Raw genomic sequence first — 27,892 nt, forward strand, 5'->3', positions numbered from 1 at the left:
TCCCAAATGGTTTTATTAGGTGTTCGTTTGTTTCTAAAAATGGGATGCAGGGCCAAATATACTTGGGATGCTCACCGATAGCTCAGTTACTCGTTTTTATTTTTCATGGTAAATCTTCGCAACAGCAATATGTATTACAAATCACTAAGACAATTCATAGTGACCCTCAAATTAACGTGGATCACTTAGTATTTCAGCCTTACTACACTCCATTCACATCACATGTGTCATAATATGTCTTATTTCCAGAACAAAGGATTAGCATCTGAATTTGTTTTATGACCTCTCCTTCTCTAGAAAAGAGAGCTGGGTAGGTTGTTGCTTGGTGCTCTGGTAGGGGTATATGACCTCATTTATAAATCATAACAATCCTTCAAGACATGGGAACCTCCAAGAGGGTCTGGACACATGAAGGGAGGAAATGCAACTTAGCCAAGTTCGGGAGCTTTTCCAAGGCCACACATTTCCTAAAGGCAGAAGGGAAGTTCTAGGAAGGGGAACAATGATCATTTACTAGACAGGTCTATGGGACTGGATACACTTTGACACGCATTTTAGAGGCAGGGGTTGTGGCTCCCAAGGGAGGTTTGGGAGTCCCTCCAGCGCCCCCTGGCTGTAGGGTGAGGTTAAGTAGGTAGGAGCATTTTGAGCCCCAACGCTGTTGCTGGGGTCTTGCCACTGTCCCTTCCCTCAAAGTGCTGTCTCCCTCCTACATAATGCTAAATAACATTTTTTTCAAAGTTTTGGCAGTGACTTGAATAATCACCAGCCTGTGGCACACCTGCACACATGCCTCATCTGATGTAACTATGATGCACCTTCACTCAGCCTCTCAAATGCCAGTGCCAGGTTTATCCTGAACAAGGTATTGTTCTGCAAGCCTTTGTCTCACATATTTATGTATAACTGCCAGACTTATTTATTACTGGTTAGTGCTTTTACTTTGACCATTAAACATTTGGTTTCGAGATAAACCATAGTTCTTGGCCATATGCCACTAGCTCCCTATTGAATAAGACCAAGAATGAAAATTCCTAGCAAAGTAAACATTATTACCGTCTTTCCAAGATTCTTTAGTGGCTTTTCCATATTTCAATTTCGTTGGTAACTAAGTTTTTTCAGAACTCTTCCTTAAGCTTTGAAACACAGGCCAACACTTTAAGGAAGCCATGAATCTCAAATGAGAGCCAGTCAGTCCCACGGTTCAGGAGTGGAGGGGACATAAGATGTAATGGAAGTGTGCACCCTACCCATGCTATTTTAGTTTGGACCAGTTTCAGAGCCTGCACATTTTAGCATTGAAAGCATAGCAGTCTATTCCCCTACCTCATCCCATGTCTCAATTTCAGAACAAAGGATTAGTGAGTTGAATGCAAGAAGCAGGTGTGAGCACTCTCCATAAGTCAAATCCTTAACACCAGCATTCAAGTCTGTAATTTCTAACCATAGAATATGGCATGCGTGAATTTCACATCAATATGTTTTCCATAGAAGCACGGAAGAAAGTCACAGAGTCATATCTTCTCCAGACTCTCACCGTGGTGACAGAAGCATTCTTAGTGATGGAAAGGTCATACCCAACACATGTCAGGGCAGCTGGGCTTTCAGTGGACTTAGTGGCATCTGCCTGCCATTGCTAAATAGCAGAGAGATTTTATTTCAGTTGAATAAAACCAAGAGTCTTGCCCAATCTTGTCCGTCTAATGGGACATATACCCACTTTCCACTCACACCTTCTCTCTCTCCTATAGTTTAGACTCACTACCCTATAGAAAGGTAACAAGCATCACCAGGGTCAACCATTGTGACCCCATTTTCCCAACATATTATAAAAAGGTATCGTGGTCTTCCATGTGGGGAAGCCATTTTAACTGCATTTCCTACAGCTTTCTAATTAGTTTAATAATGACATCTGGTGTTCCTGACACTTCAAGCCAACTTTCTCTCATTCGTCCCAGGTTGTTTTGTCATACGGTGAAATGGGGAGAACACGCAAAGCAAAGCGGCACACTGCAGAGAGGCAGAGCGCATTACAAATACCCCCGGAAGAACACATGGTCCGGTGCAAACCTCCCAGATCCTGCCAGGCCGGGCAATGGCACCAGTGGGAGGATTCAGCAGGAAAGGTCAGCAGGAACTATCAGCTCTTTCATTCCTGACACTGCACTAAGCTGCACCGGTGGGAATTAGCATATTCCTAAGGACACAAGGTAAATGTGAATTAACCAATACCATTTTCTCCCTGGTGTATTTTTTATTCCTGAGGACACAAGGTAAATGTGAATTAACCAAGATGTATTTTTTTTTAAGTCAGAGGCTGCAATTGACCTGAACATACATTGCATGTTGATGGAAAATCATTTCTGAGTTGCCATTTTCTAATGGGCATTAAAATACTGGATTTTTGAGCTTCTCCGGATATCAGCTTAAGCAGATTCAGCAGGATAGAATTAAGAAAGGACAGAATTTAACTTACATCTTATAAAGTTCATAGTTGAAAAGCTCCATGGATTCTTCTCTGTGTTTCATTCAACTAAAGAAGCTGACATCTCAGGACTCAGAAGAAAAAGGGTGAGAAAGCCTCTTTAATCACAATGATTTCAACACAGGGTGGTAGACTTTCCTTTCTGCAAAGAAAACCTGATTGCTGGCAGACTTCCACCACTTTCCCATTTAGGAAGAAAATAGCTGTTTTCTTCTTCAAACCAGGGTCAACCAGAAACCACACCTGAACTTAGTGGAGCTTACCCAAATACTTCAAAGAAACAATAGGACTTTTAAATCACAATAGCACCAGCGTGCATTTGTGGAGCAAAAGACATAAAAAGAAAAGCCAAGCCAGAGTATTTGGAGAGCAAACGTTTAGAATCGAAGATGGAAAACTAACTTGGAATGCAATTAAGGCATTTTGGACAGATGAGACGGAAATTTTGTCCTTTGAAAGCTGAATGAAAACGAACAACAAAAACACGAACAGAAAGAAACATGGATGCAAGAGACCATGTCAGTCAGCTCAAGGAGCTGATTTCCTTGGGAATTATAATTTTTCATAATTGAGAAACTGAAAACGTATACTCTGTAAATTCTAAATTGTTTTATTTTTGTCCCTGAGCTCAGCGATCAGTGGTTTCCTGACATGGAAATGTTTTCTTCTTCAACCCTCAACAACAGCTCCAAGTTGGATGCTGTGTGATTGTGTGGAGTTGCAGACAGGAAGAAATGGCTTTCTTGGCAAGCTTTCATTGAGCGGGGCTCTCTCAGTGCTCTGCCTTTAGTGCTGTCACCTCCTCAAGTCAGCCTCAAGGTGTTCAGGCCAATACCTTCCTAAGTTAACCACGCACGCAACCTTGCCTGGGTAGCTTCTACCTCCTAGCATTGAGAGGAAATTTCAGTAACATCCTACTGTAGACAAAAGTGGTCTTTTATAAAAATAAAATTGGGAAATGCCACAGTTGCCACTTGAGTCTTCACATGCCCATCTCCTTGATACGCCAAGCACCTAGGCCACTCAAGTTCATCATGGCACTGACTGAGTTAAACCAACTCACATACAGCTGAAAACCCAAGCAGACTGAGGGTCCTATTAGGTAGCCCGGAACCCAGCCCCTTTCCTCTGTTAAATTTTAAATACTGCACGGGAACCATTTTCCCCACGAGGCTCCCACAGCAGGGATGAAACCTCCTCTGCGGAATTTTGGCACCCTATTAATTAGTGGTTATGAGTGGGAGCTGCTCTCGCTCAGCAACTCCTATTCTGCCATCAGTCAAGTGTGATTCTGTAATAAATTTCCACAAGGCGAACTATTTCTGGTAATTCTCCCTAATTAACACCAGGCCTGCTAATAACACATCAGTCCCTATGTGTTTCTGATATAACCAAGATCTTGTCTTGAGAGTACTCAAAAAGGAAAACCACCACCTTAAATTAAGCTTTCGCTGGCAAAAGGATTTTATATGTAGTTCTGTAAGAAAACCTTTGATAATCTTAATATCACGGACATTTGACTAGAAAACACTGAGCAACAGGGAGCCTTGCTCTGGTTGAGCGCTGAATGGAGAATTATTGTGAACACACGGTTGAGACTTAAGCCTATAAATCTTGTACTGGATTACTGTTTCTTAACGAAGGAATGACAGATCTCTTATTTTGTTGGTGCATTTTAATGTGCAATGACGTGATTGATAGAAACCAAACAGCAGCTATTAAAATGTCAGACACAGACTTGATGCCCTTAAAAGTTTGGCTTCTGGAGTTTAATATACTGTGAGCAAATAGACTTGCATTTCTTTCTTATTCACAATATACAGCGTGTAACAGAAACATTCCTCTTAGCTTTATAACACTGGGGGAAAAACCTTGCTCAAGCCAATAAACAAACAAGGAGGAGGTGAGTCTACCTCATTGTGGTAGCACAGGAGACTGGGAGGAGATACACCCAAAGTAAATTCTGGCTCACTCAAGACTGTCCCAATGTACACGACAACTTCAGCTTCACCATGCTCCACGAAATACTATAATACCCGATCAAATAAGTTATTCCAATAATTATCAAGAAATATTGTAAAAAGAGAACTTAGCTACTAACTTATCCACATTTTTAATGCACATTCTACATGCAGAACATAAAAATGAATAGGAATAGTGACAAATTTTTCCAATATTCTAGCTATGGGGTATTTTGAAGGGTGAATATTACACAAGAGGGATTCTCTAGGGAATAACAACAGTTTTTTTTCTCTCCCAGAAATATAGAATGTGCCCCTCCCCCCGCCCAGGATCACTTAATAACCATTTGCCATTCACAAAGAAAAACCAGGAGAGCACGTCTTCACCATGGTAGTCATTTATTGTGCGCCCGTTAAGGTATAACTATACTGATTATATTTCTCGTGTGACTTTTTAATTGGAAATATATTCAAAAGCAAAACACAGCAGATATGTACACACTTAAAAACAGAAACAGAAGTTACAGATTAGTAAGTAAGGCAAATTACACTTTAAGAATCTAAATTCAATATTTTGGGGAAAGGGGACACAATGAAGGTCATACTGAAGTAAATATAAAACTCTTCAGTGTTATTTTCTCTTTCCTTGCAGCGGAAATGACTAAACCCACTGTCACAAAGATGTTAACATAATTTTGGATCCATACTGGAACTGGGAAAAGGAATTCTTTCATATAAAAGCATTCCTAACATAGTGCCCTGAAAATGTGGCACATTTGGGAGACAGGGGGTGGAAGAGATAAACTTAAACATTGCTACATTGATATTTTTGATGGTTTGAATTTTTTTTCCTCTGAGTTTTAATGTTGAGACCAAACATTTAGGTTTTAAATTGTAGGTATAATCTTGATATCCAATATGAAACATGTATGCTGTGGCCAATAGGCAAGCTAAATGACCTAGCTCATTTTTTTAAGATGCAACCCACAACTCTGGAGAAATGCTATACATATGACTCCATCATGAAAGTTTGGGAACTGGGAAATACAGGTAGAGGCTTGTTAGGGTCTTATGCTACGATTTCCCTCTGTGTATTATCAAGTACAACATTTCAAAATATACAGCTTGAGAGAGTACAAGTCAATGCTCTATAGTAAAACAGCACTAATAAAAAAAAACCCTGCTAGACACAGAATATTTATAATCAGAAAAATAAATATTCAGGGAGCTCACCAGAAGAATAAAGTGCTCTGTCAGTTAATAAAATATTAATGCTGGTGAATTTAAACATGGCAATCCCCACCAGGAAATACAGAGATTCTTCTGGGTTATGGTCAGTATTTATTTCACAGGCTTAACTGTCTTAGGAATACAGATATAAAGCATATGGACACAATGATAACTTAGGAAGACATGCTACTCTCTTAGGACCTAAAATCTGGAGTAGTACAACATTATGCTCCATGAGTAATATGTAGAATAAAAAAAGTCTAATAAAAATGATATATATCCCTAAAGAAATATAACTTGATGAGAAATCCAGGTCAAATAACATTCTTTGAAGAACATACCCAAATGCCATTGACTTATCAAATACCATCTTGGCATAAAAATCTAGAAAGTCCAAACTAAACAACAAGAAAACTCAAAATATGTGAAAACAAAACCACCAACTTGTTTTGTAATGCACAGAGTGAAAGACTGACATGAAGATGGGTATCTTGGGCCGGCAAGTTGCCTCTAGATGGCTTCAGCAGCGCAGAGATAATGCACAAATGCAGTTCCTGCCCACTACACAAGATGCCGGGTGGGGAGGTAGTTTGGGGTTGCTATTGGAGAAGCATTCAGCATGCAACAGTGTCATCTCCTTGTTATTCTTTTATGCCCAGTTAATTATTATCTGCATATACTATAAGTCTGCTAGACCATACATTAACAGCTTTCAGGACAGATGCCTTGGAAGTTCTCAGGGAGGTTAAACAAATAGTGTAGCCTAAAACCTCCTCTGTAACAAACATGCATGCAATGGGCCCAAAGTGGGAGTGAGAGATGGGGCTGGAAGGACATGTGGACTGTCTGACCTTTAAAAGCAGCTTGCCCCAAACATATTCCAATTATAATGCAGTGGGATCATGGGCTTTCACCCACTCTAGAAACAAAGGAAAAGCTAGTAACCGTACTAAATGTCATCATTTGTTTTCTGACTGGGCAGAAATTAACAGTACCCACAGATTTACCACAATTGTTTCTGAGTCTCCAGGTGGTATCTTCATAATTCTATATCCCAATAAGGAAAATAAATAACAAGGCAATCCAAGTAAATCATCAAGTTCCCCTCCCAGAATACTGAAACTCTGGGAATAAAAGCTTCCGAAATTTGGAGATCACATTTGGAAGTGGTTCACTCATTACTACAAAAAGCCCAAACCATAGAAGAAACCCCAACACACACACACACACACACACACACACACACACACACACACACACACACACACACACAAACAAACACACACCACACCACCACCACCACCACCACCACCACAGTCACAACTGTCCAATTAGTCCTAAGGTAGAATTAAAAAAAAAAAAATTCCTTAGCAAAGAGAGCTCTCAAATTTTCAGTCAGTGGCATAGGCCTACAAGTGATGAGATTTTCATCAGCTGAAAGGGGGAAGAAGTTTTTTTGGTTTGTTGTTTAGGCACAACCCTTCAGTTACCATAACTCCTAACATCTACTACCAATTTCTTTGCAGCAGAGAGAAAACTGTTGGAGCTTCAAGTTACTTAATTAACTCTGTATCTCAATATGGGGGGGGGGGGGATTGGACTTCTTCAATTAATACAGGTGATAAAGTATACACAGTAAACAGAAACAGTCCTATTTTAATTTTAATAAAAGCAACAATTGAGATGTTGACGCTATATGCAGCTCTGGGAAGGAACGTGGAGATAAGAGAAGAATCTAACACTCTTATTTGCTGGACACATTTTGATCAAAAATCTCATTGGCCCTTCCTACTGGAATGATTAATTGTAACACCAAAAGAAAGTAAACACATTTTTAATAAAACTGACACTTCCTATTGATAATATTCCTATTTACTATTTTAAAGATAAAACAGTAGTTTTTAAAACAATGATCCTCTTATTAATAAATCTTAAGTCATTTCTACTGCCTTTTGCAGATTCTCTCATAACTATTCATCAAGGAAAGTATAATTATTTCAGAAGAGAGACTAGAGGGATTTTTTCCTAAAATTTCATCCTTTGATATATTCTAAGATGACTTTAATAGTCAATCAGAAAATTAACTTGTATAAAAAGGTTATTTGGGTGGCAAAAAATACAGGAAAAAGTAATACTAAATGATAAACTCTGCTCTTTATAAAACCAAGTATTTCCTCATAGACTTAGTTTTTAATGATAGAAGTTTATCTTTTAAGGTTACTCTTAGTTTTCAACTCTTCATGAAAATAATCTAAAACTTAATTGGTCATTTTTAACTCTTTTCTTTTTTCTTCAAATTTCTCCAGTACTGCCAGCTTTCAAAAATTCACAGAATGAGCATGCTTTTTGCAAAGAGGCTTGTCCTTCTTGGAGAAAAACGTCTGACCTTCCAAACTCTCACAGCACACCTGAAAAGGAAGCATCGCGAGACTATCAATATCTCAACCCAGTGCGCCCGGGAAGGGGATCGGTTACAGAGAACAAACTGAACTCAATTGTGTGGCCAAACATGCATGAGTCCAACATTAGTCTGCCTTGAACACACAGGGAGTAAATTTCTTTTAGATTTATAACAAAATTATTGATTCATGAGAGAATTAATAAATCTCTTTAATTTGCTGGTTCATTGAGCAAATATCTGGCTGATGGACGGTTATGTCAGTTACCCACATTTATGCTTCTTGTCTTTCCTATGGCTTTTGCCAATTGTAATGCCCATGAGCAGCCCTGATAAAGAAGAGGAAGTGAATCTGCTAAGAGTTGTTGCTATGTGTGACCTGGCCAAGTCTAGACAGAAGTAAACAAGAGTGAGCTCAAAGGCAACTTTTGGAGAAATCATCTGACTAATTAGCATTATTTCTTTCCTATTATAGAACTGGTAGTTATATAACATCTAATTTTAAAATTCCATTGGAACAGAACACTAGTATATTTACTTTTAGTGAACATTTAGTACGTATTTACTTTTCAAAATAAAAAGAAATGTATCTTAGGTGACTGTTACTCTCTAGAAATGAAGCAAAAAATGTGAGACAGCTAATCAAATAGGCAAATATTTTATTTCATGTTGATTATAGTCTCCAAAAGAAAAGAGTATTTGCCAGGCGCCAGTGGCTCATGCCTATAATCCTAGCTACTCAGGCGGCTGAGATCTGAGGATCATGGTTTAAAGCCAGCCCAGGCAGGAAAGGCAGTGAGACTTTTATCTCCAATTAACCACCAGAAAACTGGAAGTGGTGCTGTGGCTCAAGTGGTAGAGTGTTAGCCTTGAGCTGAGGAGCTCAGGGACAGTGTCGACATCCAGGGTTCAAGCCCCACAACCAACCCCCCAAAAAAAAAAAAAGAAGAAAAGAAAAAAATATTCATGGGCTGTTGCTAAAGAAGGAAATAAAAGAATCAAGATCTGATTGTCAGTGTTAACAAAATGGTAATTTATATAATTGTTTCCTTTTTATTATTATCGTAAAGGTGATATACAGAGGGGTTACAGTTACATAAATCAAATAATGACTGTATTTCTTTTTGAACATTGTTACCTCTTCCCTCATTTTCTATTTAATAACTACCTAGTGGTTCCAAAAATTACTTTTAAAATGCTCAATAAAATAAAGTTTAAGAAGAAGAGAAAAGAAAAAAAAGAATTATTACTGTTCAATAATTCTACATATGTTTTAGGAGATACATAGCTTCTCTTTATAGATCAAAATGTGTTAAAATATTATTTCCTTTAAGGAGTTAGAATCTGATCATGTGGCAAATAATTTCAGAAAATACCCAAATTGTAGCAAACAATTTTTAAAATCATATAAAATTATGTTTGTCTTTAAGGATTATAAGATACCAGCAGTAGGATGAGCCATATTCTACTACTTCAATTAGGAAAACAGAGTTTACTTACTGAGCATACAAAGCAAGTATCATGCCAGGTAAAGCCCAGGGCTTCCAGAAACATGTCCCCAGCTTCTATGGGAAATTCACATCCACGGCATATAGTACCAAAAAGGGCATAATAATCTATTGAGGTGGGAGAGATATGAGTTAGAACTTTACAAAGTTTGATAATTCGTAGACAACAGAAGGTAAAGATACATGGAATTACAAAAATTTCAAGCTGCCTAATATTTGGCTTGGGAGTTCAGGTTTCCACTGGTAATCATTATTTACACAATGTGATATGCTTTATTATACTCTTTTTTTTTGGCCAGTCCTGGGCCTTGCACTCAGGGCCTGAGCACTGTCCCTGGCTTCTTCCCGCTCAAGGCTAGCACTCTGCCACTTGAGCCATAGCGCCACTTCTGGCCATTTTCTGTATATGTGGTGCTGGGGAATCGAACCTAGGGCCTCGTGTATCCGAGGCAGGCACTCTTGCCACTAGGCTATATCCCCAGCCCCACATATTATACTCTTGATATTACACTTCTCACTTTGAGCTCCAGGTGTCTGGATAGTGGATAGAGGAAACATCTATTATGATAAAGAAGACTGTGTTAAAAACTGATTTGAAGAGTTAAGGAAAAAGGAATAGAAAAAAAGATCATAGTAGTTAGAAGCAACATTTGAATAAATGTTGAATACTATTTTTCCTATTTTTCCTGTGTCGTAAGTAATTCTTTGGGTTTTAAGAATTTGACTCCTTAGATTACATTAACTATAGACAGGAATTTGTGCTTTGGCTAGAAAGAAACTGTTATTCAAGACAACTAACCAACTGAACAAGAAAACCAACTAAAAAGTCTCTTCAGAAAAACTAAGTACAATTACATCCTGATTGAACAGTGTAAGTGGCTGGTAGCTAATCTATATCAAATGGTGTAACTTATATCAGTGGTGTATTTTTCTAGAATGTCTAGTGCTTCTTTAGTGATTAATGTGGAATAGATCCAAGTTGCTTCTCATTATGGAGTCAAAAGAAAGGTGAAAACAAGAGCCTAAGAGAATACTGATGAAGGAAGGAAAGAGTTAATGATGATGGTCCATCCCTGGCTAATTTTGAACTTGATCATTCTGGAATATTCCCTTCTCTAGCATAATACTTTGAGTTCCAAGGTAAAATAAAATTAGACGAAATAATGAGACTGTAGTAACAGTATAATATAATGGAAAAATCAATGTTTTGCAATACATTTGGTGGTAGAAATAGCTAAAGAGAGTATAAGTGTTATAAAATTCACTGGCATCGGAAAGGAAAAGGAGGTATGCAGATCTCAGCTAATAAGACAATGGAATAAATAGATCATTAGAGCTGAGTTTATGAAAAATGATTTTGCCAGAGAAGCCATCCAAGTCAAGATTACTCTCCCATTCAGTAAAAGTAAGAAAGGATTTCAAGTTGACTTTTCAGAGCTGTTGTCTTGAAGAGCAAACCAAAAACATATTCTGAAGTTGAACATTTCTCATGTTTATAATCACCCAAAATTCACTATTAGACTGTGGAGGTAGCTTTAAGTTACATGTTTTAGTCAGTAAGTTATTAGAGATTCAAGAAAAATACTTTTCCTACTAAGCAATGCATATGCTTACATTTTTGGTTCTCATAAGCAAGTTGGAAATATCTGTTTTGACCAAGCCATGTAAACAATTTTTATATTTTGCTATATAGTTAGAGTAGAATGAACTGCCTTCAGAATAATAGAGACACTAGGTGGTCTAACAATTTTATAGCAAAATAAGGGTTAATATTTTACCTTTACTCAATCCTCAACTGAGGGTTCACACACACTCTTACCAGTCTCACAGTAGGGTTCACCATCCTCCAGGTGAAAAACATTATTACGAATGGGCTTTCCACAGGCCACACATACAAAACAGGAAACATGCCAAGTTTGTTTCAAAGCATTGATGACTTCCTGTGACAGAAGTTAAATGGGGTGAAAGAGAAATGACAATAAATACACCACAGCTTACTCTCACCCCTGTATAAGAGTTAACCTAAAGCAGACACCAACTCACTGCCCCTTAAGCTTGTTTTCAAAGTAACAGGAGATACTTAAAGACAGATTAACACATCCCTGATACCTATGCACTGTGATATGTATGCTTTTCACAAAGACAAATCAATGACCTTTTTAAGAGAATGATTATTTTTACTAAAACTTTATATAGACAGGAAATAAAGGAAGTATTTCATAATGAGTGACTATAGAATTCTTCTTTCTTTCATGTGTGTCAGAAAACATTAGTCTAATAGTTTCCTTTTAGAAGGAGGGGAAACATTTGAAAAGGAAAACAAACGTATATTCTGGTACGCTATGGAATCAATAAATTATTAATGTAATTAGCATAATCCAGTTAGTTTAGCTTGTAGTTAGCCATTTGGAATCAGCTGTGACTTCCCTAGCACTTACTGTATCAAAAATTTGAACCATAAAGCAGAATTCTAATCTGCAAAGGAGGTTTGAGGGAATTGGTTTTACAATGAAGTATTTCTTAGGGATGAGAAAGAGAGTCAAAGCCATTCAAAAATAATTTCTGCAGGACAGTTAGGAACATGGTAACTGGTTCTTTCCATATCTTAGGACCTTATTGCCCTAAGACGCTGGAATCCATAGAACACACTCACACATTTCAGTGTATTAATTAATTACTTGCCATTTGGTACAACAGAAACCCCATTCTCTTTACTACCAATACATTGTATTAGTTGATAACAAATATTCCAGGTGACATACGTATTTAAAGTATCCTCAATTTTAGATCTATTTAAAGATAACTCAATAATTCATGCTTATCTCTCAACTAATACAAATTAATTTCATGAGTATATTTTCCTATTGAGAGTAGCAGAATTCAGCAAAACCATTTTGGACTTTTTTCTTTAATGTGGTCAGGCAACCAAATTTTTGAAAATCAATTTCTACCTCAAGAACAAGCTGTCCCTGACTCAGTCAGTGCCAGCTAGATATTCCAGAACAGCACATGCATTTATTCACCATTATTTATCATGTGTATGGGTCCTAAATCACTCCCTTTCTGCAAAAAAAAAGGTGTGGTTAGAAATGATTTTTCTATTACATGTGTTGTCAAAACTGTAGTTACATTTTTAAACATTATATGCATTCAAGGAAAAATGTATCTACTGTAAGTCTCATGTTTTATACACTTCATGAGGTCAGTGTCCGGTGCTTGAACCCCAACAAGTGGGGAACTGCTGCTCTTATAAAAGTCCTGGAATTTAATTTAAAACAGTGAAGGTGTCAGTTCTGAGAAGTGTGATGTGTGTGGTCCTGGGCGACCTCTTCATTCCTGAGCAAACAGGGTCCTGCGGAGGTAGCACACCCACAGAAAGTTATGTTTTCCCCACAGCGGAGACTTTCTCCAGACAAGCCAGCACTCAGTAAGACAAAACCAAGGACAGCCTAACCCCACGAGTCCGATATACTTCTACAGAGGTCTATTTAGTTTTGCTTTACAAAAATAAATAGTGATGAAAGCAGAGAGGGCTGATAAAACAAAAAGAAAATAGCAAGTAAAAATGGTGGAAGTGTTTTATAACAGAACAACTGTTTTGCTTTATAACTCACTAAGGATGGGGGAAAAATAGCTTCTAGTACTTACTCCAAGGATCTTCCTTTGGCATCGACCACATTCAGGAGCAAAGAATTTCTCATAGCACAGCTCACAATACAGAGCTCCCTTCTCCTCTACAAATCCAATGTAGGCCATGGTATTTTTGCAGTGAGCACAGTTGAATTCTTCTGGGTGCCAAGATTTCCCCAGTGCCACCAGGAAGGGTCCCCTGCCAGAAGAAAAGATATCAACTTGATCAGAGTTTCTTGTTAGCATGGATAGGACATTTTTATGCAATGCCCAATCAAATACTTGCTTCACTTTCCCGCATGGAACTTGTCACAGGGCACTGTGAATGCTCACAGGGGTTGTGCATATATATGGAGAGGGGGAAAGGAACAAGAACTTACAGGTTTCTTTTAAGAAAGGTCACCATTCTCACCCCACTCTGACTATCACTGGAGGACTTATAGAGGTTGGTATTACTGAGCTACCGTAAGTCAATGTGTCTATAGCATGACAAACATTGAGCATTAGGATTTAACAGGAATAGAAATGAAGCAACAGAGCAACACTGTTGTGTTTTACAGAGAAATGAGTTTGATACTTCTAGAAAATAAAGAAACATTTGGTAATACCCCAATTATAAAAGAAATTGTGGTAATTATTATCAGAGAAAAGACAACAGTAAAAATTTCTTCTCCATGCATTGTGTCATTTATTTATTTCTTAAACGTCATTAAACAATCAAATTTTCACCCTCTAAAACAAACTACAGAGTCTATAAACTCTGTATTATGAGTTGTTTGAAGCCATTTGTAAAGGTCTTATTTCAAATATTGCTGATTTTTTTTAGTATCATGTTTTTGTGGTAGAGACATTTAGCATGAGATCTATTCTTAAAGGATTTTAAGTACGCAGCACAGAATTATTAGCCAGAGGCTATACAGTGAATCTCTAGAACGTATTCATCTTATGTATTTGAAATTTTACATCTATTGTTTAGCTACCCTTCCCTTCCTACTCCCTAAATATTATTGATTTTTAAAGCACATTCAGATCGAGGTAACAAATCTTTTAGAGACTTTTCCCATTACCTACTATGCAGTCATGAACTGATAAGATAGATTTGGTTCACTTGACAGGAACCCATTATGTAGCCTTATCTAGTCATGAAGCCTGCAGAGACGAACCATTCTAGCCTCTGCAACACACTTTTCAGTAGCTGCCTCACACTAATTTTTATTCATAAATTGGCTTTACCTCCAAGGCACTTTTACACTTATCTAATTTGCCCATGCAGCATTCCTGTGAGACAGACCAGGGCAGTTATTACAAACTTAGTTTAACAGATGGAGTTGGCTGAGAGACAGAATGTTCAGGAGATATGACCAAATACCATAAAATCACTGATTGAACCAATGCTGGAAACTGAATTTCCGGATATTATAGTCAATTGATATTCTGCCTTCGACCTTACTATTGTCAACCAACATTAGAGTGACCACAGGGTAACTGGTAGGAAGGACCAGACAGTGGATTTCCAAGATGATGAATACAAAAAGTCAGCATCAAGCATCGCAAAGCCACAGCCATATTCAATATTTGACAGTAACACAAACCTTGCTATTCAATAACTATCGCAAATTCTCTGATGAGTACTTAGAACCAGCCCTCAATTCTGAAAGATCAAAAGTAGAAAGGCTCTGGATGATTTTTTTTTTTCTGTGAGGTAGAAGAGAGTGTTTTCTAGGTCCACATTTTGTTAATTTAATTTCTTTTTCTGTTAACATGTATTGATTATACAGGTTATTTCATTATGATTTCTATGCAGGCATATATAATGCCCCCTGGTCAAATTTACTCCCACTGTACCATATCACCCCTTCAGACAATAATTTCAACATGTTGTACTGTTCCATTTTAATACATGTGTATAAAATACTTCCAATATTCACCTTCATTCACCCTCTATCTTCATTCTCTTTTCTCACAGGCATCCAATGTCCAAAAGAACCTGTTACATTCTTGTCATTCATTTTATTTAGTGTACATTAATTGTAAAAACAGGTTTCACCATGGTATTTCACACATACATATATGATGCTCTAGGCAGATTAACCCATTGTACTGCTTGCTCTCTCTTCATATCTGCCTTACCCCTCTATTATTCAAGTTTTCAGCAAATTCCTTATGCCATCTTGATGCATAAACGATGTATTTTGATATTATTCACCTTCCATCATTCTTTCTTATTCCTCCTCTTCCACATCCTCCAAACAGTCCCTTAGTTATAATCATGCATATAATCACATGTGTGTTTGTCTTTTAGAACTAGATTCCTCAGCAACCTTTGTCCTAAATCTGGTTTTCTTTGTTTTACATGTAAATCTCCAGTTCCATCATTTTCCTGCAAATGACATGATTGAATTCCTCTTTATGAGTATACAATACTTCACTGTGTCTATATGCCACATTTTCTTGATCATCCACCAGTTGTAGGACATGTAGGCTTCTTCTGAAGTTTGGCTACAATAAACATGGGTGCAAGTTTCTCTATTATATCCTGAATTTCCAAGAGCAATATTGTTGGACCATACTGTAGTTCTATTTTTAGTTTTTGAGTAACCTCCATACTGTTTTCCATAGTGGTTATACTAATTTGTTTTCCCATCAACAGTATATGAGAGTTCTTTAACCCTTGCCTGATATCCTAACCAGCATTTGTTATTGTTTGTGTTCATGATCATGACTGAAGTGAGAAGAAATCTCAATATTGTTAGATTTGAATCTCAATCAAAATTCCAGTGACATTTTCCACAGAAATAAAACAAACAATCATGAAGTTCATATGGAACCACAAAAAACATTAGATGATAGCCAAAACAATCCTGAGTAAAAAGACCAAGGCAGAAAACCTCAAAATACCTGACTTCAAACTATACTACAGAGCAATAGTAGCAAAAACAACATAATACTGACACAAGAATGGACACACAGACGTTATAGCCAGCTGATTTTTTACAAAGGTGCCAGAAAAAAAAAAAAACAGGAGAAAGACATCATAACAGAGGAAAACTGGATATCCACATGTGGAAGGCAGAAAACAGATACTTGTATTAATGTCAGTTCAGTGTTGATCAAAGACTTCAATGAAGTTGAAAACACAGGGAAAAGTCTGGGACACAGGAACAGGCAATGGCTTCCTGAAGAGAAGTCCAATCGCTCAATAAGTAAGAGTAAGGACAGACACAAGTAAGGATTGCATCAGATGAAAATGCTTCTTCATAGCAAAGAAAACAATAAGGAGAGTGAGGACATTCTCCAGAATGGGAGAAAAATCTTTGCCAAATATACAACTGACAAAGGATTAATACCCAGAATTAGCTTCTCATTAATAATATGATGTTATTTTGTACAAGCGAGTGCTTGTGGCACTTTGACAATTATGATAAGTAGTTTATTATTGTTCTTAACTTACAGGTACTATTATTTTGTTATTACTAATAAGGAATTCCTCCGTCAACTAGTAGGAACCAGAAAATGGGTACGCAGAGATTACTTAGTGTAAACAAATTACATTGCCTTCAGTAGGTTGTCCTATTTTTAACTAGCTTGTAAATAGTCCTACTCACCAAGTTCCATTATCCAGTTACCTCAGTATATATTTGGCATGCAGTTTAAGGTAAATCAAGAAGTCACATTGTTCAAAGCTGGATAAAGTTTTATAAGCATGCTGAGCTTTTCTATCACATAGTTACCTGAGTATGTACACATTAAAAAAAAATCTCCCAGGCTATATTTATTATGACTACAACAGAGGGCACAAAAGGACTTTAGGGTTTTATGTTACAATTTGTATGGGTATTAAAACAGATCCAATACAATTTATAGTTCAGGATGAATTTTTTAATCAGGCACATCTTCAACTTACCTGAACATCTGAACGCCCCCTACAGGCCAGTACTGTAACCTGGCTCCTCAGATTTCAAAGTAAGTCTGCTCTCACTAAAACTCTCCATTCTACTAAACCATATGTGTTGGAATGCTACTAGAATAAAAAAGAAAAACTTTGCTCTAAGTACTTGTGGAAACTTAATTGAGAAATAAGAAGAAATAATGGTTATTCTAGAATAACTTTTTTATATCTGGGCCTGGACCCTCACTCCCAGAATTATATCTTTTTTTTTTTTTTAAATGGAACTGAGGTTTGAACTCAGGACCCCACCTCTTCCACTAGGGCTATGGCTCCACACCCAAGAATTAAACCTTTTATGAACAGTGCTAAGAAGGGGTATCACTTCATTTGCTTCAGGTCAGTTCTGTGAAATCCCTCTTCTTGTGGGTGGCTCTAGAAAGCTCTGAAACAACACAGACATAGTCATTTTTCATAGTGATACCCTGGAAAAACTCCTATTAGCTTTTTTAAAACAAGGACAGTCTTGCTTCTCTTGAGCAAGAATTATTTAAAACTTCCTTTCTGGCAGGAAGGTTGAAAGCCAAACTTCTACCCTAATCATAGGCCACAGCCCTAAAGACCATAGGTCTTTATTTAGGTTATGTCCAGGGTTTGTACTAGCTTAGTTTTTAATAGTCTCACCCCAATTTTCATTTCTTTTGACCCCTTTCGGAATTTAGAAGGTTGTCTTATATTCATAGAAGTCTTTTTGTATTTTTTATTATTTTATTTTATTTTATTTTATTTTTTTGGCCAGTCCTGGGCCTTGGACTCAGGGCCTGAGCACTGTCCCTGGCTTCTTCCCGCTCAAGGCTAGCACTCTGCCACCTGAGCCACAGCGCCCCTTCTGGCCGTTTTCCATATATGTGGTGCTGGGGAATCGAACCGAGAGCTTCATGTGTAGGAGGCAAGCGCTCTTGCCACTAGGCCATATTCCCAGCCCCAAGAAGTCTTTAAAAAAAAAAAATCTTTCAGGCATGGAGCTCAGAATTAAATAATTTAGAGCATAGTCTATTAAAAGAACAATTTAAAGGACTTCATTAGTTCAAATTAAAATATGAGTAGTGAAAGGAATTGTAGATGGTAAATACAGTCCCTCTGAGCCTCTAAAACAGGAGTTGAGAGTGGCCCTTGCTCTTGTAGGTCTCCTTCCTTACCCCAGCACCCTCAAAACAAACACTGGCTTAATCTATCTCCTGAACTTTATGGAGAAAGCATCTTTCCCATCAAAGCCCTCTTACTTATGTACAGATTAAACAATAAAGCCTTTTTTTTCCTATTACAAAAGTGCTCCTTTCCTGTTTCAGCAAAGACTAATTTAACAAATTCATTAACACAGGATTTATACTAAAGAAGTTCTACCTGTCCCAGGTAGGATTGAGTTTCCATTTGTGAACTGGACAGACGGGTTTGGTTAAGGGCTAAGTGGAGTAAAATAGTCAGTGAGCCCTTACTAGGCTGACTGACAAAGGAAAAGAAGGGAGAGACTTAAGGCATTTCACTGGATGAGAAAGAGGTACTATAGGACAAAACTTTCAACCTTCCTCATCTTCTATGATGTCAAGCAAAAGGTGAAAGGAATTGCAAATTTCAACAGGTCTAATCTGTTGTACACAAGGACAGGGATACCCTGTTAAAACTTCATATACAATGATATCATTAAGGCATTTCACACTGAAGTTTAAAACTGATTTTTTTGTATAAATCACAGCTCTGGTAAGTAGAATACTGAGCTTATTACTTGCCATTCCTTTCAAATGAAAGAAATGAAATGAAAGAAATCTGAAGCGAGATAATCCTTACTTCTCTGTGTACCTGCATAATCCAAGACTTAACCAGATTAAATTTGCCCATATGAATTTTGCTGTTGATCTGCTTGTTTGTGTTTGTTTTTCTCTAGTTATTGTGGGCTGCTTTAACAAATTATCCCAATGTGGATGGCCTGAATAATAATTTATTAGAAGCTAGAAGCCCCAAATCAAGTGGTTGGCAGGGTTGGGTCTTCTCAAGGTCCTTGGGATGTAGATGGCCATTTTTTCCTGTGTCTTTACCTGGAATTTCTTATTGGTATGTGAATGCCTGACTCTTCCCTTAGAATGATAGGTATATCAGGTTAAAGCACACCCCAGTGACCAACTTGAAGTCTTTAAAGACCAAATGATCCTCCAATAGTCACATTCTGAGATATTGAAGGTTAGTACTTCAACCTATGAAGAGATACACATATGGTGAGATGCGCTTAAGTTCATAAGAACAACCCTCTTTAGACAAGGGAATATGCTTTCTATTTCTGTATGAGTGGTACCAAAGGGAGATTCCTACTCCTACAATAAGCATAATGGTTCATTAGAGGAAACCTTCTATTTTCAAGTAAAATCTTCACCAGAAGGGATAATAAATAAGGAAGTGAACTGAGAATGAAACGGATGGTAAAATAGGCAGCAAACTGTTTGCTTCTCCTTGGAGTAACTTGCAATAGCTCTCGTTCTAAAAAATGTTTGAAAGTCACTAAGCAAAAGAACAAAACTCACTGGAACAAACAATGGGTTTCCTGAATGGGGTCAAACTGATACTATACTATAGGCAAATACAAAACAATAGTAATGTGGCTAGTTTTAAAAGCATTCCAAATTAACTTAGAACCTGAAGCATCATATATTTCTGACTTTTTTTTTTACAAAGATGTGAGAAGCAAAAAATAAAGTTAATTACATGGGAGAGAAATAGCTAAGAGATTTTAATGCCACTAGATGTAACATTCAAGAAATAGGCTAACATGTTCACATGCTCATTCCACCGGGGAAACTAAAATGTGGTTTCAGCTACATTAGTCTGATTTTGTATACTGACCTAGAAAAAGAGCCCTCTAAATCAATCTACTCATGAGCCTAAGTTGATAAAGGGGCATTCTCAAAATTGTAGTGGAAATGTTCAAGGGCAAACTTAAAATTTTCAATCAAAGTTTAACTCCCCATCTACTTGTAATTAGCTAAAGTAATACTTCTAAAATAATTTAGGTTCCAGATCCATAAATTTTCAAAATCCAAATAAACCAAAATATTTCAAACTAATCTGACCATGAAGTTTTAAATTGTATATCTTTAGAGCAATAACAATTTCAGTACTAATATACAGGGTTTTGACATTTTCCAAAACAATTAACTGCTAAAAAGAGACACATTCTCCCAAAACAAAATTCCAATATAACAAACACAAAATCTTCTTTTACATAAGAATCAATTTTGAAAATCTGAAATATTAAAAAAGTAAATGTAAGACAATATGAGTTATAAAACAACAGTGTGCTACATGATGAAAAACTAACCATATAAGTTATACACTAAATCCTACACTTCTCAGAGTTGGCCTCGGTATAATATTTGGTGTTGAAAGGATTAACTCTGCAACTGCAGCTTGTTTTGAAAACAGGTGTCCAAGAGAATGTCACTTGATCTACACCTCCTTGTCTGGGTAAGTGACACTGACATGCAGGCCAGGAACTGGAATTAGGCTTCCGCCAGGTTTCTGACCTAACCACAATCTATTCAAGCTGCACTGGCATCTGAGCTCCAGGCAAATGTGCTATGTTAATTATTGTTACATGATCTTACACCAACTAATCCCCATCCCTATTAACTTCCTTAGTAGGTGAAGCTTTAATGTTTAAATGATAATAAGTGTGGCATAATACTGAACAATGTAAAAGTTAACAGGTGAGGGAGCAATAAGTGCCGGTCCTTTACAGTATTAGCATAATACATATTTATGGCAGGATGTCTGTGCATTAAAATTATATCCTGTCCTCGCATGAAATTTGAAGCCAAAGCAGATAGGTGTGATAAAGCTAACTTCTGCTTCGATCTTCCTATATTTTCCATCCTTACTAAGTTTTTCCAAAGTGTTACTAGTAGTAATTATAAAACATCACAGAATTGGACAATCAGACAAGAATCTGCAACTGATAGGGTGGAACATCTGTTATCTCATGCAGGAATTTTACTTGCTCTTGACAGCACACAAATGACAGCAGTGACTTCTGTTTCTCTAGTGTTATAATTCAGAATACAGTACCCCCGCCAAGCACCAGTCTGGACAATTAGAGTACTACTACTTACAGAAACTTTATATAAGCCAGTGTTTATTTTGTTTTATTAGTATTAGACCTAAAAATTAAAATATTGCTTTATTTATCGGGATAAAGCACACTTGGTTTTACATTAGTTTATTTCTATAAGATAATCTTGTAGAAGTACTTTTATCTGGGGCCCAGAATTAGATCCTATTAAATACGTTCTAGTAAAATACATTCATATAGCATGGTGAATGGTGAGATTATGGAGCAAGAAGAGACCACTGACTGGCCGTGTGTGCTGTTAGGGCAGGGATAGTGTTAGGGCAGGAATAAAGTTACTAATAAAATTACAAGTATTATAGAATATTTTTAAAACCTCCAACACAGGTACTAAGTACTTTTCAGAAATTAAAAAACAATAACCAACCTGATGACCTGGTTGCAGTGGGCACACATCGGAGTTCGCTTCCCTGCAGGAATGTGCTCCGCCCTTTGCACTAATGTGTCCTGGTCAGTGGGCTGAGGCTGCCCCGCAGCTGAGCTGGCTGGTGCCCGGGCTCCTGGAGAAGTCACATTGTTTGAAATCCTTCCAGTAGAAGGTGCTAGGGGTCAAGTCACAGGAGAATCAGAATGAGAATACATCAAATATAAACTCCTAAACACAAAATAATATTCCATAGACACACTAAAAATCTCAAGGTGTTGTCAGTATAAAATGAACTCACTGTCTTCTCTCTTCTAATTTGTATTCTGAGTAGATTATGTGATCAATTCCCAGGCAAATAGGATAGCAACCCAGAGCTACCTTTGCTTCCCCTTTCAAACCTTTAGTAATAGCAGGTCCTGATGATATTCTATATCAGAAATAGATCTTGATTTTTATCTTCTTTTTTTGCATTCCTACAAGACCGTCCTGATTCAGCTCCTCAAAGTTTCCCATCTATCATAAGGCCTTATTTTTAAATTTGTCCACCTAACTGCCACTGAAGACAGAAATTATGCAATTATGAGCCCAGCACGAATGGACACTTAGCACATCTACAGTGCTACATGTAAGACACAGAGCTCCACGACTGTCCATATGCCAAGTGAGTTCACTGGGTTAAGAACATTTTTCCACTGTCTTAGGCTCACATTTTCTCTTGAAGAAACAGTGGAGAAAATTACTGTAATGTTCACTTTATGCAGCTTCTTCCCCGTCCCCTCATTTACTCTAACAGTACAATGCTCAACTCTGGCTCTTTAGTTTCTCTTCTTGGGGCATCATATAAGCATTTCAACACCACTTCAGTTATTGTCTTCAAATCCATGACATTTGAAATGGATCTCCTCTTCTTGCATATGCTGTGGCTTTTCGTTAGAACTCTATTTTGAGTTCACCCACTTAGACAGGCACTGATGGAATTCTGCCTCTGTGGCCCCAAGGTTTCCTCCTCAAATCCTAGCAACTGTTTCTCAGTAAATGTTTCCAAGTCCATCCTTTCTTCCTAATCTAAGTCTAAGTTCCATCACTGAGTCCTGGTCTTGAATTCTGTTCAGTCTACAGTACAACAAGCCTCTTAACCACCATCTCCTCTGCTGCATCCTATTCTGCTAGATAACTAGTTGTAGCTCGTCTCCATAAAAGGCATGTTGTCCTGCGATCCCAGCCATCTCTAAAAACCCATCCTCTAAGTTTCCCTCTATACCTCTCACCAGAATATTAATTACACTTCATCTGTGCCACCACTGTTTGAAGGCACTATTTTCAGATTCTTGCAGGTCTACAATTTCAATATAAGGAGTGCAGTGTGGGAAATCTGAGGTGAAGAAAGGTTAAGAAACAGCAAGAAAAGGTAGTTTAGAATTGGCAAGGCCTTGGCTCCATAGTCTGTGGTCTTAAGCACTCTGCTGGCCTCTACCCATGCCCCCTTGAGTATACTAGACCAGCCTCTGCTGATATGACCTTCAGCCACTGACATAACCCCTACTTGTAGGGCTCACCCAACTGTTCCATTCCCTCTCTAGAGTTGCTGACCATCACAGCTAGAATCATCCTTTTGTTCCTCTTGGTATCTCTAGTAGCCTTGATGGCACCGTTTACAATTTATTGACATTCTGCTATTATCCTTCTCTCCCCACGTTAGCTCCAAAAAGATAGGTACAGAAAACATACTCCTGCTGGTACTGGCGGTTCACATAATCCAAGCTACTCAGAATACTGAGATTTGAGGATTGAGGTTCAATTCATTAATTGAGGATAAGAATATAATGAATTAAGACAGAAGTAGAGCATAACTCGCCTTGAACAAAAAAGCCAAAGGATAGGTATCAGGCCTGGAGTTCAGTAGAGGCACCCAAAATTTTTCTTTAAATAAAAAATTTTAAAAACCATACTCATATCAACTACCAGGAAACTGCCTATTAAATAGAAGGTGAAAAATGAATAATTAAATTAAAATGCTTCCAAATCACTTTTTGACTTTAGATTATAAAGAGAGATATATAGTTTTGTGTTTTTTTTTATTGTGGACTTGATACAGGATTTTAAATATTGGGAAAATTAACCATTGGAAAAATTTGAAAATCAGACTTTAGAGCCAAATCTGATTATCTACCATATGTTTTTATTATATCACCAATCAGCGCAAAAGTCCTGATGTACTAAGTTGCTGAGTCGATTTTAGCAAGCAAAGTGTCAAATTATCTATTAGTCACTATAAAACGAAACATGATTCACCTGGCCTGTGCCTCAAGGAGAAGAAATATGGGGAACTAATCTACTTAAAATGAAAGCCATTCTGAAACAAAAAACACAGGACTGCATCTCAAACCCATATAAAAAGGCTCTGAGCTCTATTACAGCTCCTGGGATGAGAGGCCTCAGCTTTCTGTCAATGCAGAGTCTTAACCACTTTGGATACCAGGGTCATTCTCATTCCTTTTGGTGCTGTGTTGCCAGCACACTTGTCCATATACAAAATGACACAACCCCGGCTAATGACAGCCTGTAAACATGAACATTTCCAAGGCACAGTTATTTCCTATATGAATATAGTGATGATCTTTTTTTTTTTCTTCTGTTTTGCCAGTCCTGAGCCTTGAACTCTGAGCCTGGGCGCTGTCCTTAAGCTCCTTTTGCTCAAGGCTAGTACTCTACCACTTGCGGTACAGTACCACTTCTGGCTTTTTCTGTGATTAATTGGAGGAAGAATTTCAGAGTATCCTGACCAGGTTGACTTGGAATCACAATCCTCAGATCTCATCTTCCTGAGTGTCTAGGATTTACAAGTGTGAGCTATCAGCACCCAGGTTTTATTTTCATTTCTTTAGATTGAATTTCTTACTACTGTACAGCAGAGGAAGTATAGTCTGAAACTAGAAAAGGTGCTTAGGCAGAAAGCAGGTGCCATACATACCTTAGGGGCAGAAAAAATAACCCAAAACAAAACAGGATAGTATGTCATACAAGCCAATGAAGGGAGCAAAGCACAGAATATGGAACTCAAAACCATGTCTGTTTGACTCCAAAGCCTATATTCCTATCTATCACTAATCTACTATTTATTATGAACCTACTGTATCAAGCTCTTTGCTAGGGACTACCTTGATCCATTATAACACTAAGACAAATGTGGTCCTCAAATGTGACATAATCTTGGAAGTACCTACTTTCTGGACTACTTCAGAGCAGTTCAATGTGGCAACTTGGGTTAAATGTCTGCTATTTTAGGTGGATTGATATATCCTATTTAAATTTCCTTCCTCAATCAAACAGGAAAAATTTAGGAATCATTGATGAAGGCATTGTAATATGAAAATAAAAGTATATGTGCATTATTTGCTACCTTTTTTCTTTCTCCTTTTTCTTTTTTTTTTTTTTTGGCCAGTCCTGGGCCTTGGACTCAGGGCCTGAGCACCGTCCCTGGCTTCTTTTTGCTCAAGGCTAGCACTCTGCCACTTGAGCCACAGTGCCACTTCTGGCCATTTTCTGTATTTGTGGTGCTGGGGAATCGAACCCTGGGCCTCATGTATATGAGGCAGGCACTCTTGCCACTAGGCCATATCCCCAGCCCCTCTTTCTCCTTTTTCTAAAACATTTTACTTTTACCAGTATCACTTTTTATTTGGCTTTGTGTAAGATCAGGACACAGCAACCATTTATTCTGTGAAAGATTAATTTAGTTACCTTCTGTGGTATGTCTTTCTTTCCCTAAATCTTGCTGCCTATATGTTAGACATTACAAACAATGGTGAAAAGAAATACAACAATGGCTATAGGATCCCTTAGATTTTGAAAAACTTTTAAAAGTCCACGGCGATGTGAAGCAAAAAAGAAAACTGGCTAGCCCAGTAATATTTCATTACTATTGTCAGAATAAGGCTAATATTTAAAATATCAGTGAATATGAAAGCTACTCTCCCAAAAGAAAGACAGATGTTATTGTCCAGCAAGTCAGAAGGCAGATGTAAGCTGATGGCAAGAGAAAAAAGTGGCCCCATAATAAGGGAAGCTCCTGTTCAAAACATCTAGTCTAATATTATACTTGCATAAGTAACTGGGCCATATCAAAACGATATACTGGTACTCTCAAGGAGAGAAAGTACTGTAACTCAACAGCTCAGGACTGTCCTCAAAGGTATGGTAAAAATGTCAGCAAGCACTAAATTGGGGGATAGCAATGCCCACATGTGCACAGTACACATCACAATAAGAGCTTTCTTCCTGCCACGTCCAAGAGAAGCACAGTGTCTGTACATCTTACGTCTGTCAAGCTCTGGATGTTTAAAGCATAAACAATGGCTACTCTTCATGATCCAGGCATGAAATCATATCCAGCAGAAATGGAAAGAGTTAAGCCAAGATCTAAGATCAGAGGATATCATGAGGAGGTTTGTGCAAGTTTTATTAAATGGAATCAAGGACTTTAACCCAGTGATTAAAAGCCAAATTGGACAGACTAAACTATTATCATTTCTCTGAGTGGTGGAGAATGCTGGAATGTATACCATAAAGAATTGGAACAGGTGCAACCAAGACTATGTATCAAATATTCCTGCAACTTCAGGAGGTTGGTTTCTTCCATTAGCAACCAGCCTTTCAACTCTAAGAACCCAGATTATACTGGATCTAGGATGTCTTAATTTAAGTGTGTATGGGCATTTGGATTAGGTTCCATTCTTTTTTTAATTTCTTACATCACACACATTATCAAAATTCAGTTCACACATACTTGCTTCTTTCTCCCTATTAACTGACCTTACAAAAAAAAGTTCCATTGGGACTAAGTCCCCAGTAAAGAAAATCTACAATGTGCTTGCCATTAAAAGTGAACAAGTTATCACAATATAATAATCTCAGTATCATCATTCCAATTTGTAATTTTATAATAAGAAGACAAATTCGTGCTTTAATTGCAAGAGGCCAATATGCTTCTTATTTTGGTTATTCTTTAAGGAGTAAAAAACAAAGGAAAGGAATTTTTCTGTAAAAAAAAAGACTAGTAATTTATATCATAGATTCTGTGAGACTTTTAGACTCTATGTAGGTGTTCAACTCTGTAACTGTGGCATGAGAAAGGCCATAGACAATACATAAAGCAACCAGAAAGGCCATAGACAATACATAAAAGAACCAGCAAGGCCACAGACAATACATAAAGGAACCAGCAAGGCTTCCATAAAACTTTAGTCATAAAAATAGATGGTGGGTAAGCCAGATGTGACCAAGAATAATATTTTATCAGTGACTAACTTAAACCATTTATATCAATTAATAATAAGATACAGTAATACTTTATGAAAAGCATTTATGAATAAATCTAGATACCTTTCTTTACGAAAAGTTTTTTGAAATCATGATGAAAGGAAAATGGCAGGAAAGAAGAGCGTTCACAAATGTGTACTTGTTTTGACAATGGACAGCTCTGCTAAGGCCTTTGTGGCAAGTGTGCTGTTGAGTTTAATGATGTCAAAATGCAGGGGAGCAGCTGGCAATAAAACACTATTAGAAGAGATGAAATTCACGCAACTGGTAGCGGTTTACTTATTCACATAAAAATTTAAAAATGGAAACAATAAATCTATCCGTCTTAGCTAAGCAAATCTAGTTATCTCGATTTATTAGTGTAGCACAAAAGCATACAATGAAATTTGGGGTGGTTGTAGCAATAGTAATTTCCTTTCTCACCCCTATCTCCTTTAGACTTCAAATAAAAGATAGATTTTATATCCACTTATAGCTGAGATGCACATTATTCAGCCTTTGATTTAATCAAATCACACAAGTATATCTCAGTATTCCTCAAGAAAAAGAAATGACCTATGAGATCTCTCCAATGCTCGGTCCATAACCAAGTGAAAAGATGTTTCCTTTATTTCTAAAATGTAGCATATGCCAGAGGCATAGCACAAGGAAGAGTTGAATTAAGGAGAATCTTATCTGAAGGATCAAGGAACAAGCAAGTAGAGGAGAGGAAGTTTTGTACACATTTGCTCAACACAAACATTAAAGGGTCCTTCCTGAATTAAACAAGACTTCACTATAAACAAATGCATGTCTTATCTCAAGATTGTATTCGCTGAAGTTTAAGTACTTCATTTTCCAAGTAGATCCTAATGTCCAATGCCCTCTACTCTGGGCCATATAATCTGATTAAACATTTTTTGGCACGTTTGTTGCTGATTTCTGTGTTAAACAC

The 27,892-nt window shown here is 37.4% G+C and overlaps 1 protein-coding gene and 1 long non-coding RNA gene across 6 annotated transcripts in view; both read right to left on the reverse strand.

The window, feature by feature from the left end:
- Positions 1 to 4,828: 4,828 nt before the first annotated feature.
- The window catches only part of Pdlim5 (PDZ and LIM domain 5), a 143,196-nt gene continuing 120,132 nt past the window's right edge, over positions 4,829 to 27,892 (reverse strand). For all 5 annotated transcript variants that reach the window (XM_048333614.1, XM_048333613.1, XM_048333618.1 and 2 more), the window contains 5 exons: positions 21,640 to 21,814; positions 13,231 to 13,411; positions 11,402 to 11,522; positions 9,575 to 9,690; positions 4,829 to 8,084 (listed from right to left, as the gene is read on the reverse strand). In XM_048333614.1, the coding sequence (XP_048189571.1) occupies positions 7,995 to 8,084; positions 9,575 to 9,690; positions 11,402 to 11,522; positions 13,231 to 13,411; positions 21,640 to 21,814 (683 nt within the window). In that variant the 3' untranslated portion in view covers positions 4,829 to 7,994. The remainder of the gene's footprint in view (positions 8,085 to 9,574; positions 9,691 to 11,401; positions 11,523 to 13,230; positions 13,412 to 21,639; positions 21,815 to 27,892) is intronic.
- LOC125341568 lies at positions 14,961 to 16,221 on the reverse strand. The gene is made up of 2 exons (XR_007209009.1): positions 16,185 to 16,221; positions 14,961 to 16,121 (listed from the first exon to the last, which is right to left on the reverse strand). It is a non-coding gene; the product is annotated as an uncharacterized LOC125341568 (long non-coding RNA).

The sequence above is a fragment of the Perognathus longimembris genome, chromosome 24 (genome assembly GCF_023159225.1).
Source record: "Perognathus longimembris pacificus isolate PPM17 chromosome 24, ASM2315922v1, whole genome shotgun sequence".
NCBI classification, from domain to species: domain Eukaryota; kingdom Metazoa; phylum Chordata; class Mammalia; order Rodentia; family Heteromyidae; genus Perognathus; species Perognathus longimembris.